General features: G+C 37.4%; 1 protein-coding gene across 1 annotated transcript in view; it reads right to left on the bottom strand.

Moving 5' to 3' along the window:
• DCDC1 (doublecortin domain containing 1) overlaps positions 1-13,255 on the bottom strand; it is a 522,229-nt gene that overhangs the window by 249,139 nt on the left and 259,835 nt on the right. Inside the window, exon 15 of the mRNA XM_064289443.1 lies at positions 10,507-10,625. Within this exon, the coding sequence (XP_064145513.1) occupies positions 10,507-10,625 (119 nt within the window). The remainder of the gene's footprint in view (positions 1-10,506; positions 10,626-13,255) is intronic.

The raw sequence follows: 13,255 nt of genomic DNA, 5'->3' as shown, positions 1-13,255 counted from the left end.
AACACAAGTTATTTTGTACAAATTGAACACTGAAAATGATATCAAAATTTTAGACTCACTGACTATAATTTGACACATATGCTTAACAATTTAAAACACTTTGATATAAACACAAATGATTTTATACAATTGTGTTAAAATAATCACCAAATAGTTTCATTCTACTGCAAATTCTCCTGAGTACTAAGAAAGCTCGTATTTCAACCACTGAACAAAGATATAATGACAAAAACAACATTGTTGTTCTTTAGGCTGTCAATTCCAAGCTTAGAACTATATACCTTTAAAAGAAAAAAAAAAAAGAATGATGGCTATAATGTTTGATGAAAATGTGTTGGATTGTGATAAAATTTAGATCATTTTAACGTGTAAGGGTTATAACTCAGTGCAACTTTACTACTTACGGGCAATTCCTCCTGTTTCATAAATTACTATGAGTATATTTCTTCAAGATAAATAAAACAGTAAGTGATTGTTCTTCAAAGTATAAGATATCTGCAACTGGTAAGCAATATACTGATGCAAACTGTCAAAATCCATAAAATTCAGAATTTTGTCCTTTAATTGGAGTGTATTTTTGACTTGAGAATGAGCAAGATTATACAAGCATAAATCATATCTACTTCAGTTTTGAGTTTCTGAATTTGTAGCATCTTTTCCCAAGACCGGTATTACAGAAGACATGTTCACCAGATTGGCAAGTATGTAAGGGCAGAGACCAAGTTGTATACTTGATGTTGATCACAGTACCTAACATATTATATGAAATTAAAGATATCTTTGAATAAGTAAATATGTGAATAAAATGTCAAGATAGTACTACTCTAAAAATTAAGAACAGGGCCACCATGAAGAAATGTTTCAAATTTAATATATGGCAGTTTAGGAGATTCAAACAATCTTAATGTGTGGCTGAAGAAAAGAAATCATTCCTTGGTTAAGAACATAAAAAAAATGCCTCTGAAAGAAGTACAAATTTCCCAGCTTTTGTCAAATTTTATCACAGCTTTAATTCTGTTTAAGCCTAGGAAATATTACTAAAAACATGTAGTTTTATATCATATATAAGAGCTGACAGCTTGCTCATAGTACTCGTACTGGGACTGTAGTTATATCCGTAAATGTTACCTTTAAATTTTACCAGTTGTAAAAAATAATTCTATCATGTAGCTTCCATGTTAACCAGGATGAGAAGGTTTCATTCTAACTTCTTTAAAGAAAAAATACTCTTAGAATCAAAAGTGTATCTGTTCTGTCTGGAACAAAGGGGAGTGAAGAAAATCAAAGACTCAAGGACACAATTAGTTCAAAGGCCTAATGGCTCACAGGAACCACAGCCTCCACTAGCCTGAGACAAGAAGAACTAGACGGTGCCCAGCTACTACTAACGACTCCCACAATGATCACTATAGATGGTCCTGGCCAGAGCAGGAGAAAAATGTACAACAGAATCCAAATTCATAAAAAAGACCAGATTTACTGGTCTGATACAGACTGGAAGAACCCCCAAGACTATGGCCTTTAGTCGCCCTTCTAACTTGGATCTGAAGCCACTCCTGGAGATCACCTTTCAACAGACAGGCCTATAAGACAAACAATAACACCCATGAGGAAAGTGCTCCTTAGAACAGTCAACCATATGAGACCAAAAAGGCAACATTTGCCCAAAAGCAAAGATGAGAAGGCAGGAAAGGGCAGGAAAACCAGACAAATGGAAATAGGGAATTCAGGGTAAAAATGAGGAGAGTGCTGACACATTGTGGGGATTACAACAGTGTAATGGAATACTTTGTGTATAAATTATTTAATGAAAAACTAACATGCTCTATAAACTTTCACCTAAAGTGCAATGTAAAAAAAAACAGTATATCTGTTAATTTTGAAAGGCATTTTACATGTTAAGAAATTAACTTTATACCCAATATGCAATGATACTCAGATGGGTTGATTTAGAGAATGATATCATAGACTTTCCTCATCCTGGCCAACAGGCTGCAAAGATTTTTTAAAAAAGAAATACAAATAAAATTTAAAAACTAACCAATAACAACACCACCAATGAGGGAAGGAGGGAAAAATGAAGCAGCAGTATTCCATTCAAGAATCAAACCATCCAAAATCAAAAGTCCAATGACATGTTCTGGACTAAGGCTGAGAGACCTGAGTTCAGGTCCTGGTCCTGCCATTGACTAGGTATATGACCTTTAGTAGATCACTTAGTAGTCTATCATGACCTTGAATTTCTCATAATAATCTTATAATAATAATATTATTATTATCACTACTGTTGTGGTGGTGGTGTGCTATCCACTTGATTCTGACTCATATAGGACGGAGTAGAACGGCCTCATAGGGTTCTCTAGGCTGTAAACCTTTAAGAGAACAGATCGCGGAGTCTTTTCTCCCGAAGAGTCTCTGGTGGGTTCGAATCACCCACTGTTCAGTTAGCAGTTGTGTGCTTCACCCTTGCACCACCAGGGCTCCCTTAGCCCTGTTGTTGTTAGGTGCCCTCGAGTCGGTTCTGATTCATTGTGACCCTATGTACCACAGAATGAAACATTGCTGGGTCCTGCGCCACCCTCACAATCTTTGTTACGCTTGGGCCCACTGTTGCAGCCACTGTGTCAGTCCATCTTGTTGAGGGTCTTCCTCTTTTTCGCTGACCCTCTGTTTTACCAAGTATGATGTCCTTCTCCAGGAACTGATCCTCTTGATAACATGTCCAAAGTACGTGAGACATAGTCTTGCCATTCTAGCTTCTGAGGAGCATTCTGGCTGTACTTCTTCCAAGACAGATTTATTTATTCTTGGGACAAGAACTACTAAATCGACAACAACAAAAAAAGCTAAACCCACTGCCGCTGAGTCAAACAGGGCAAAGTAGAACTGTCCCATAGGGTTTCCAAGGGGCAACTAGTACTACTATACAAATACTATTACTACTATTAAAGGAGCAGTCTTTAGAATGCTTTCTTTTCTGAGAGCGTATGACTTCTGAGACAATTTAATCTCATGCCCTCATTTTACATGTGAGAGGACTGAGGACAATCTGCCCTGGGAAGTTTGCTTCTTGTAATCACATTGAGTATATACTTACGTCCATAGATGCAAAAAAAACACAATATATGTACACACAGACGAACATACTTTGAAATATTTATCAGAGGGTAGGGTAAAAGAGGCAGCCCGTGACCATGATTCAGTTTGAAGACAACTTCATAGATCAGAAATCTATTTTCCCATACAGCCTCAAATGGCTCTAGGGTCTTCCAGTTCTACCTGAACTGAAAGTAGGGTCCAAATAGAGCACTGGAAAATGGGGATTTCCCTTCCATGATGCTAATAATAGTAAGAACAAAGACGTTTCACTCATCAATCCACATACTGTGAAATTACACAATGTCAATTTTCTATTGCTATTCTAATTTATGTGTATGTTTATTACTAACAGGTCCCTGGATGGCCAAATGGTTTGCATTTGACTACGAACTGAGAGGTTGGCAGTTTGGGTCCACCCAGTGGTGCCATGGACAAAAGACCTGGTGAGCTGTTTCCATAAAAATTACTGCCAAATTATGCTGAGTGAAATTAGTCAGTTGCAAAAGGACAAATATTGTATAAGACCACTATTATAAGAACTTGAGAAATAGTTTAAACTGAGAAGAAAACATTCTTTCATGGTTACGAGAGGGAGGGTGGGGGGGAGAGGGGCATTCACTAATTAGATAGTAGATAAGAACTACTTTAGGTGAAGGGAAAGATAGCACACAATACAGGGGAGGTCAGCTATGAGTAGAAAGGCTGGCAGTTCAAACCCACCCAGAGACACCTTGGAAGACAGGCATGGAGATCTGTTTCTAAAATGTAAAAAAAAAACCTTGAAAACCCCATGGATCAGTTCTCTGCTCCCACAGGGTCCTCGTGCGTCAGAATAGACTCATAACAACAACTAGAGCCTAGCATTACACAGCTACACTTGTTAGGCTGTATTTAATGGTGTCCTTAAAAACAGTGTTTGTTTTTAAACTACTCTGGTAAATGTTGGCCAGTTATCTCTCCATTTCCAGAAAAATTTAAGTGGAAGAAAAAAAGTAAATGCACTACTTTAGGTGAAGGGAAGGAAAACACTCAATACACTCAATACAGCACAACTGGACTAAATCAAAAGCAAAGAAGTTTCCTGAATAAACTGAATGCTTCGAAGGTCAGCGAAGCAGGGGCAGGGGTTTGGGGACCATGGTTTCAGGGGACATCTAGGTCAATTGGCATAATAAAATCTATTAAGAAAACATTCTGCATCCCACTTTGAAGAGTGGCATCTGGGGTCTTAACAACCCACCTGGATCAAAGGAGAATGAAGAACACCAAGGACACAAAGTAATTACGAGCCCAAGAGACAGAAAGGGCCACATGAACCAGAAACTACATCATCCTGAGACCAGAAGAACTAGATGGTGCCCTCCAACAACCGATGACTGTCCTGAAAGGGAACATAACAGAGAACCCCTGAGGGAGCAGGAGAGCAGTGGGATGCAGACCCCAAATTCTCATAAAAAGACCAGACTTAATGGTTTGACTGACACTAGAAGGACCCTGGTGGTCATGGCCCCCAAACCTTCTGTTGGCCCAGGACAGGAACCATTTCTGAAGCCAACTCGTCAGACATGGATTGGACTGGACAGTGGGTTGGAGAGGGATACTGATGAGGAGTAAGCTACTTGGATTAGGTGGACACTTGAGACTATGTTGGCATCTCCTGCCTGCAGGGGAGATGGGAGGGTAGAGGGGCTTAGAAGCTGGCAAAATGGACATGAAAAGAGAGAGTGGAAGGAGGGAGCAGGATGTCTCATTGGGGGGAGAGTAATTGGGAGTATGTAGTAAGGTGTATACAAGTTTTTATGTGAGAGACTGACTTGATTCGTAAACTTTCACTTAAAGCACAATAAAAATTATTTTAAAAAAAGCAAATGCAAAAAAGTGTAACTGAAAACATTAAATTGAAATAAGGAAGACAGTGAAGATTACTTAAAATTAGACAGGGTTCCATGAGTCCGAAACTCTTTTTATGGGTCATCATTAAGACAGAAAATTTAGTCCTATATTCATTCTGATTTAAGAATTCTTCTGCCTAAAGATGGGTAGATTCAGGTATGTTTGTTGGTTCCAATAGTCCAATGAATTTCCATGTAGATAGACAGACAGATAGATAGATAGATGATATATAGAGAGAGAGATAGCTGTCGTCAAGTCAACTCTGATTTATGGTAACCTTAGGTACAGCAGAACAAAACACAAAATGTCTGGTCCTGTGTCATTCTCACACTCACTGGCATGTTCCAGTCTATCGTGGGGGCTACTGTGCCAATACATCTCACCAAGGGTCTCCCTCACCCTCGCTGGCCCTCTACTTCACCAAACATGATGACCTCCTCCAGTGACTAATCCCTCCTGATGATGCATCCAAAGCAAGCAAGTCAGATAATGCTCCGATGTGATCCCTAAATTTTTCAATAATTTTCACAAGTAGATCACCATGTCTTTCTTCCTAGTCTGTCTTACTCTGGAAGCTTGGCTGAAATCTGTCCACCACCGATGATTGTGCTGGTATGTGAAATACCTGTAGCATAGTTTCCACCGTCGCAACAACACGCAAGCCACCACAGTATGACACGCTGACAGACTGGATTCTACACGTAGAGGTTCTAAATTAAAATGCCTGACGGAGACTGACGGAGCTACAGCTGCTAACCAAAATGTCAGCAGTTCAAATTCACCAGCCACTCCTTGGAAACCCTATGGGGCAATTCTACTCTGTCATATAAGGGTTACTATGCGTTTGAATCAACTCGACACAAGAGGTTTGGCTTTTTTGGTTAGGAGCCTGGACAGGCCATGGAAATGAATGAAGCAGGCTAGAGCTAAGTGTGATGGCTGCCATAGGGAAAGGCTGCCACTCGGTTCTTGCCTGGTTGGTGTCATTACAGAATGCAGGTCCAGTGTTGCCTATTCTTTTGATTTTTTTCTAGAAAAGCCAGAAATCTGTAATTTTTGTATGTGAAAGCTCCCTATTGCTATAGGCTTGCAACTAATTTAAAAAAAAAATTGTAATTATGTGCAAACAAGATCTATGGGTCTACAGTTTTAACCTCTACAGTCTAACCTCGGTGTGTGTGTATGTGTGTGTGTGTGTAATTAGTCTGAATTTCACACTAAGGGCCAGATCCAACATACCTAATTGATTTATCTATACAAAGACTTCCAAAATATCTTTTGGCGAGAAGCATCTTTTTTGTGTGTGTGATTTTTGAGACCATTTAGGTCACTTGGTAATGATATCGTTGATTTGCCTTTCACCCAGTCATGGCCAGAGAAAATAATAAAAAGACAAATATGTGTGAGCACGTGCTATATTGGATAAGAATAATACGAGTAACTGAACTAATGAGGCATGATATGTTTACAATATAATTTGTGAGTTGTCAGGTTGCTACTTTAAGTGCTAGTTCTATTATTTTTAGCATTATAGAAACCATTATACGTCTTGATTCATAGCTTTTGTTAAAATCATATTATGCTACTTAGGAGAAGAGGGAAAAATTATGTCTTTAGAAGTTGCTCTCATGTAAGAATATTTATTATTATGCTAAAAAAAAAAAAAAAAGCCACACAGGTACTTCACATGCTTTGACAAAGATGAACATATTTGAAATGATGCAGCTGGAGGTGAAGTAAGCTCTAAGAAACTTGGTCATCACTGCTATCCAAAAAATGAAGCATAGCTTCACAGTAAATGAGACTTCTAGTTTTCCAAATTTTCTGCATTTTTGCATTAATAAAAAGACAATAGTCTTCATTTGTATAAAGATCCATGCCCCTTTCTCCTTGATTCCATCTCTTCCTTTCTAGATTAAGTAAAACCCTTTCTTGTAAGTAGAGATTTTTAAAGTTAAACTTACTACAGTTTGTTGTTGCTGTTATTTGTTTGTTTAATTATCATCTCCTCCCTTGCCCAAGATCTCTCCTCTTTAGGCAACAAGGACATTGGGTCTGCCACTTCGGCCCTATCCAATTCCTAGATAATCCTGGTCAGGGTAAGCAGTAAACCTCAGTGGACTAAGCCCAGATCAGCTGCTGAGATGTGGCACTAGTTTCAGTTCCCATGCATGCCTAGCTATAACCTTTCCAAAGTCTGCCATTTTGACCAAGCCACTAAGAGAGCCCTTCCTTGGCCATCACCCATTAAAGTAACTGCTTAGTCACTCTCTAATCATCATTTTAATTTTTGGTTTGTTTCTTAGCTTGCTTTTTAGGATTTTTAAAAACAGATTTATTGAGGTATAACTGACATACAATAAACTGAACATATTTAAAGTGTAAAATTTAATAAATTTTGAAATAGTATATACCTATTAAGGCACCCCAATTAGGATAATGAACATATCTACTATGCCCAAAAATCACCCCTAAAGTTTGTTCATGCCCCTTTATAATCCCCTCTCCACTCCCCACTTTCATATCCCCCAGGCCCTGCACTGATCTGCTTTCTATTTCCAGGTAGCAACTGACATTTTCTACAATTTTATTTAAGTGGAATTTAAAAAATACATACTCTTTTTTGGTCTGGTTTCTTTCACTCAGCATAATTATGTTGAGATTCATCCGTATTATTGAGTGTATCAAGACTTTGTTCCTTTTTACTGTTAAGTAGTATTCGATTGTATGCATGTACCACAACTTGTTTATTTATTCAGTTATTAATAGACATGGGAATTGTTTCCAGGGTTTTTTTTTTTTTCTGCAGGTGGGAGGGGGCTTTTGCAAATAAAGCTGCTATGAATATTCATGTACAAGTCTTTGTATGGACATTTAATTTCTCTTGGGTAAATTCCTGGGAGTGGAACGACTGGGTCATAAGTTACCTGTGTCTTTAACATCTTGGGAAAGTGCTAAACTGTTGGCCAAAGTGGCTGCATCATTTTATATTTCCACTAATTGTATATGAGAGTTCCAGCTGCTACACATCCTTACCAACCTTGGTATGGTCAATCTTTTATTAAACATTGTTGTCACTGTTAGTTGCCATTGAGTTGGGGCCAACTCATGGTGTCTCCATGTACAACAAAACAAAATATTGCCCAGTCTTGTGCCATCTTCACAATTGGTAGTATTAATAAGTCCATTGTTGCAGACACAGTATATTTGGAGTGCCTTTCAACCCAGGGGGCTCATCCTCCAGCAACATATCAAACAATGTTCTGTTGTGATCCATAGGGTTTTCACTGACTAATTTTCAGAAGCACATTGCCAACCCTTTTTACCTAGTCTGACTTAGTCTGCAAAGTCTGTTGAAACGTCTCACCATGAGTGACCCTGCTGGTATCTGAAATATTGGCAGCACAGCTTTCAGTATCACTGCAACATGCAACCACCACCATACAACAAACTGACAAAGAGATGGTGGGTTTTAAACATGAAACATTCTAATAGATACGTAGTGATACCTCACTGTGGGTTTATTTTCCATTATCCTAATGACTAATGATGTTGAGCATCTATTCATGTGCCAACTTATACACTCTTTGGTAAAGTGTCTATCTAAATCTGTGACTTATCTTCTTAGCCTCTTAGTAGTATATTTTTAGAGGAGAAGTTCTCAATTTTGATGAAGTCAAATTTATAAATTTATATTTTTATGGTTCATACTTTTGGTGTCATATATAAGAAATATTTGCCTAATCCAAGGTCACAAAGATTTTCTCTTATGTTTTCATCTTAAATATACTTTTCAGTTTTATATACAGGTCTATGATCCATTTTGAGTTAATCTTTGTATATGATGTGTGGTATAAATTAACGTTCATTTTTTACATATGAGTATCCAATTGTCAAAAAGAATATCTTTTCTCAACTGAATTTCCTTTATACCTTGTCAAAAAACAATTCATATATATATGTGTGAGCATATTTCTGTTTCATGGTTCTAGTTGTCTATCCCAATGCCCATACCACATTGTCTGTATTATTGTAGCTTTATAATAAGCTTTGAGTTCAGATAACACAGGTCCTCCAACATTTCTTCCTCATTTTCAAAGTTGTTTTGTCTATTCTAAGTCCTTTGCATTTGTATATTAATTTTTAAATCAGATTGACAATTCTGACAAAAAAAGAAAAAGCCTTCTGGAGTTTTAATTCAGACTGCCTTAAATTTTTAGATCAATTTGGAAAGAATGTACTTCATACTAATAGTGAGTCTTCCAATCCACGAACGTGGAGTATGCTTGTATTTATTTACATCTTCTTTGATTTGCCTTGAACCAACCACTGCCATCGAGTTGATTCCAACTCATAGCAAGCCTATAGAACAGAGTAGAACTGCCCCATAGTGTTTCCAAGGCGCACCTGGCGGATGTGAGCTGCCAACCTCTTGGTTAACAGCCATAGCACTTAACCACTATGCCACCAGGGTTTCCTGATTTCCCTTAGCAATGTTTTACAGTTTTCAGTGAATGGTCTTGCACATATTTTGTTAGACTTATCCCTAACTATTTCACACTTTTGATGCTATTGTAAATGATATTTTTTTTTATTTCAGTTTTTGTTAAGAGTAAGCGGTACAGCCAGGATTTTCACCTGGCAATTTGACTCTGTAGCCTACATTCTTAATCAGTATGCATATTCCTACGCATGTTAGACAGCCTGCTTTAATAGTCATAAAAAATTTTCTTCTGTATTTTTGGCTAGGTCAGTTTCTCTGGTGTCTACGCACCCTTTTCCAGGAGGTAGTTCTGGTTTCAGCTGTAAGAACACCCTAATTGCCCATCTAGCCAGAAGTAATTGGGCTGTGGCTTTCTAAGCCCTGAAGTATATAGAACTCTTTTTTTTTTTTTTGCCAACCCTAGTTGAAACCAAAAAGCAAATGAGGAAAAAAGAAAGCCTCTAGAAAACAATACTAGCAGACTGTTAGAGATAAGTCACTATTATTCCTCACTGTTAAATTGAAAAATAATCTATTTTTTATTTTTAATTTTATCCTCCCAAGTCAGAGAAAACAGACAGGAAGGACACTAAGATCCCTTGAAAGCCTGCTTTTTTTTTTTTTTTTGTCTCCTTGATTTTTCTTTCATATTTCAATATTCCATATTCAGAAGATAGAGAAAAAAGTGAGAAAAAACACATAGAACTGAAAAAAATTAATTAGCAATCAAAGTGGAAATAAAGAAACAAGTTGTTATAATTACAGAGTAAAGCAGCAGCCTGTCTACAACATAGGTATATGTCGAAGGCCGGCATTTCACTTATAAAAATATTTAAGAAACGCTACCCAACTAAGTGGCATACATTTTCAAGCTCATTTTAGGTTAAAAAAAAACTACTACTTATATTATGAATACAAATTTAAACATCTAATGAATTTCCAATCCAAGCCAAGAAGCATCACGATTTGATTGCTTAGAAACCTTGGAATTAACATCTACCATCTCAAGCTAAATAGCTCGTAAGCATTACCTTTTCTGTAGGATTAATTTATATCCTTCTCGTGACGGTCCTTCAGCAGCCTTGACTCTGATTGGATGACCAATAGCCAGGCAGCCCCGAGTAATAGCTCGATTCAGGATCATTCCAGACTTGCAATGAAGAGAAGCGGGGAGAAAGGTCTAAATAAGTTAAAAGAACCAGAAAATCCAACATCGTGTCACAAATAGTGAGGTCATTATGCCTGGATAACCCCGGATATTAACAGTAGCCGAAAGTGAAATACTACCCACAACTTAGCAGTCAGTGAGCCCTGCTAAGAACCAGTCATCTTCTGTCCAACAAGGATGGCATTTTACAGTTCAGCGCAGAATAAAACAGACCTTGATATCTTCATTTGTCCTTTTTTTCTGTGCATATTTCACAGTGCAGCGATTTGGGGTCTATCATGTGTCACTTGCTATAGTTGTAACTACAGAGCTTACTTGAAATATGTGTGCATAGGAAAAAAAAAGGGCAGTGAACTGATGAACTGAAAAGATTGAAACAAATCCGAAACCTTTGTATCAATTTAAAGTTTTACTCTGGGCCGAAATACCATGGGTTAAACATTTTAAGGTGGTTTATGAACTGCTTTTGTTTTAAATGTTAGGGTTCCCTGCTAAGGGAATTGATTAGGAATATTGTTTGAGTGGTCACTTAACAATTTTCTCGTTTAGTGAATCAAACACAACATTTTAAATAAATGACAACCACCAAGGAACTTATTTACATGCATTGGGGGTTTATGATGTGCAAAATTCTCTACGTAAACAGTTAAAAAGATGTATTTTGAAAAGAGGAAGAGAGTCCAATACAAAAGGATTTTAAAAACTGTTTTCTTTTCAGCATGTAACTTCTATTCCTCATGTTTTTGTTGAGTGGAAAAAGAATATACGATGATTTAGGAAAAGTATTTTTAAAGAATTTTGGTTCCAACAAACACTGAATAGAATCCTTGTTTGAACATGCATTCTACAAGGAAAAGGGAATTGCTTGGGGTGAGGAAAGAGAATTAGCATTTATGAAGCACTTTCTGTGTACCAGTTATGATACACTTGAACTTCACACATGCTTTCTCATCTGGTCTCCACAGAAACTGTGTCAGGTAGGTATGACTAACTCCATTTTACAGATGAAGAAACGGTGACTCACTACAGCTAAGTACCTTTCCCAAGGTCACATAAGACAAAGCTGGGACTCCAATTCCAATCTATCTAACTCCAAAGCCCATGCTCCTTTCATCAAGCATTTCAATGATTTCTGAAGAAATTTTAGACAGGTAAAGATTTTCTGATGAAATTCCAGAAACAGATGCCATGGAATCACAGAATAGAGAGCTAGAAAATATCCTTCAATATCAAGGGGTCCAACTCTTTTCAGGTGAGAGAACTAAGGCCCAGACACAGTGTGTGACTTGCTTGATGTCACACAGCTATTCCGTGGCAGTGCTAGGACTATAAAGCACTTCCATCATGCCCATAGATTAATCAAATATAAAACAACGTTTTATATTACAGTGAAAAGGCATAAGTTTTGAAGTCAGACAGACTGAGAATCCTCCTTCTGCCACTTATTAACCTCAGTTTCTTTAGCTATATAATGAGGGGACGATAAAAATCAAACTTGAAAAGTTTCTGAAAATTGAATGAGACCATAATGTGTATAATGAGCCTAATATAACGCCTAACACATAATAGATGTTCAATGAAATGGAAGATTTTATTATTATTAAATCAAAAACAAAATATAACTTCATAAAGCTTAGTAATTAATAGAGTCTCCAAATCAAAAGCAGACTTAAATAACGGCTCATCTAACTTCATTCTGTCTTGGTAAGAATAACATCTCTTAATACCTTTGTATCTTAATTTGCTCTGTATCTTAGTCATCTTGTGCTGCTACAACAGAAATACCACAAGTGCATGGCTTTAACAAAGAGAAGTTTATTCTCTCACAGTCTAGCAGGCTGCAAGTCCAAATTCAGGGTGCCGGCTCCAGGGGAAGGTTTTCTCTGTCAATTCTGAAGAAGGTCTTTGTCATTAGCCTTCCATTGGTCTGGGAGCATCTCAGCACAGAAACCTCAGGTCCAAAGGATGCTCTCTGCTCCTGGCATTGCTTTCTTTGTGATATGAGGCCCCCCTGTCTCTCTACTCGTTTCTCTCTTTTATATCGCAAAAGAGATTGGCTTAGGACACTATCTAATCTTGTAGATCTCATCAATATAACTGCCGCTAATCCATTTTATTACATCATAGCGATAGGATTTACAACACACAGGGAAATCACATTAGATGATAAAATGGTAGACAGTCATACAATACTGAGAATCATGACCTAGCCAAGTTGATAGATTATTTTGGGGGGACACAATTCAATCCATGACACTCTATATTCTTTTAACTCACAGAGAATAAAAAATAATAGGGCAATTATTATTATAATAAGGGCAAATCAAAATTGCATTTGAGAAATAGTTTCAAATTTCCCTCCCCTCAAACTAAGTAGTAGCAAACTTGACTGGGTGACTTTGCAGTCATGACTCTTAACCACTGTGCCACCAGGGCTCCAGTAAGAGTGAAGGGGAGGGCAATTAAATGTTTTCCATTAAATCAGAGCTAATAGTATGACAATAAAGTAAAAAAAAGAAATATTGCCAATACACAGAGATATATAATGTGTTAGGCATTGTTCACATTTTATACTCAGGGGTTTCGTTTTCTTGGGTAATACTACGTTATTG

Source organism: Loxodonta africana, chromosome 7, assembly GCF_030014295.1.
Source record: "Loxodonta africana isolate mLoxAfr1 chromosome 7, mLoxAfr1.hap2, whole genome shotgun sequence".
Lineage (NCBI taxonomy): Eukaryota > Metazoa > Chordata > Mammalia > Proboscidea > Elephantidae > Loxodonta > Loxodonta africana.
The sequence above is the reverse complement of the archived record's forward strand: the minus strand, read 5'-3'. Positions and strand labels throughout refer to the sequence as shown.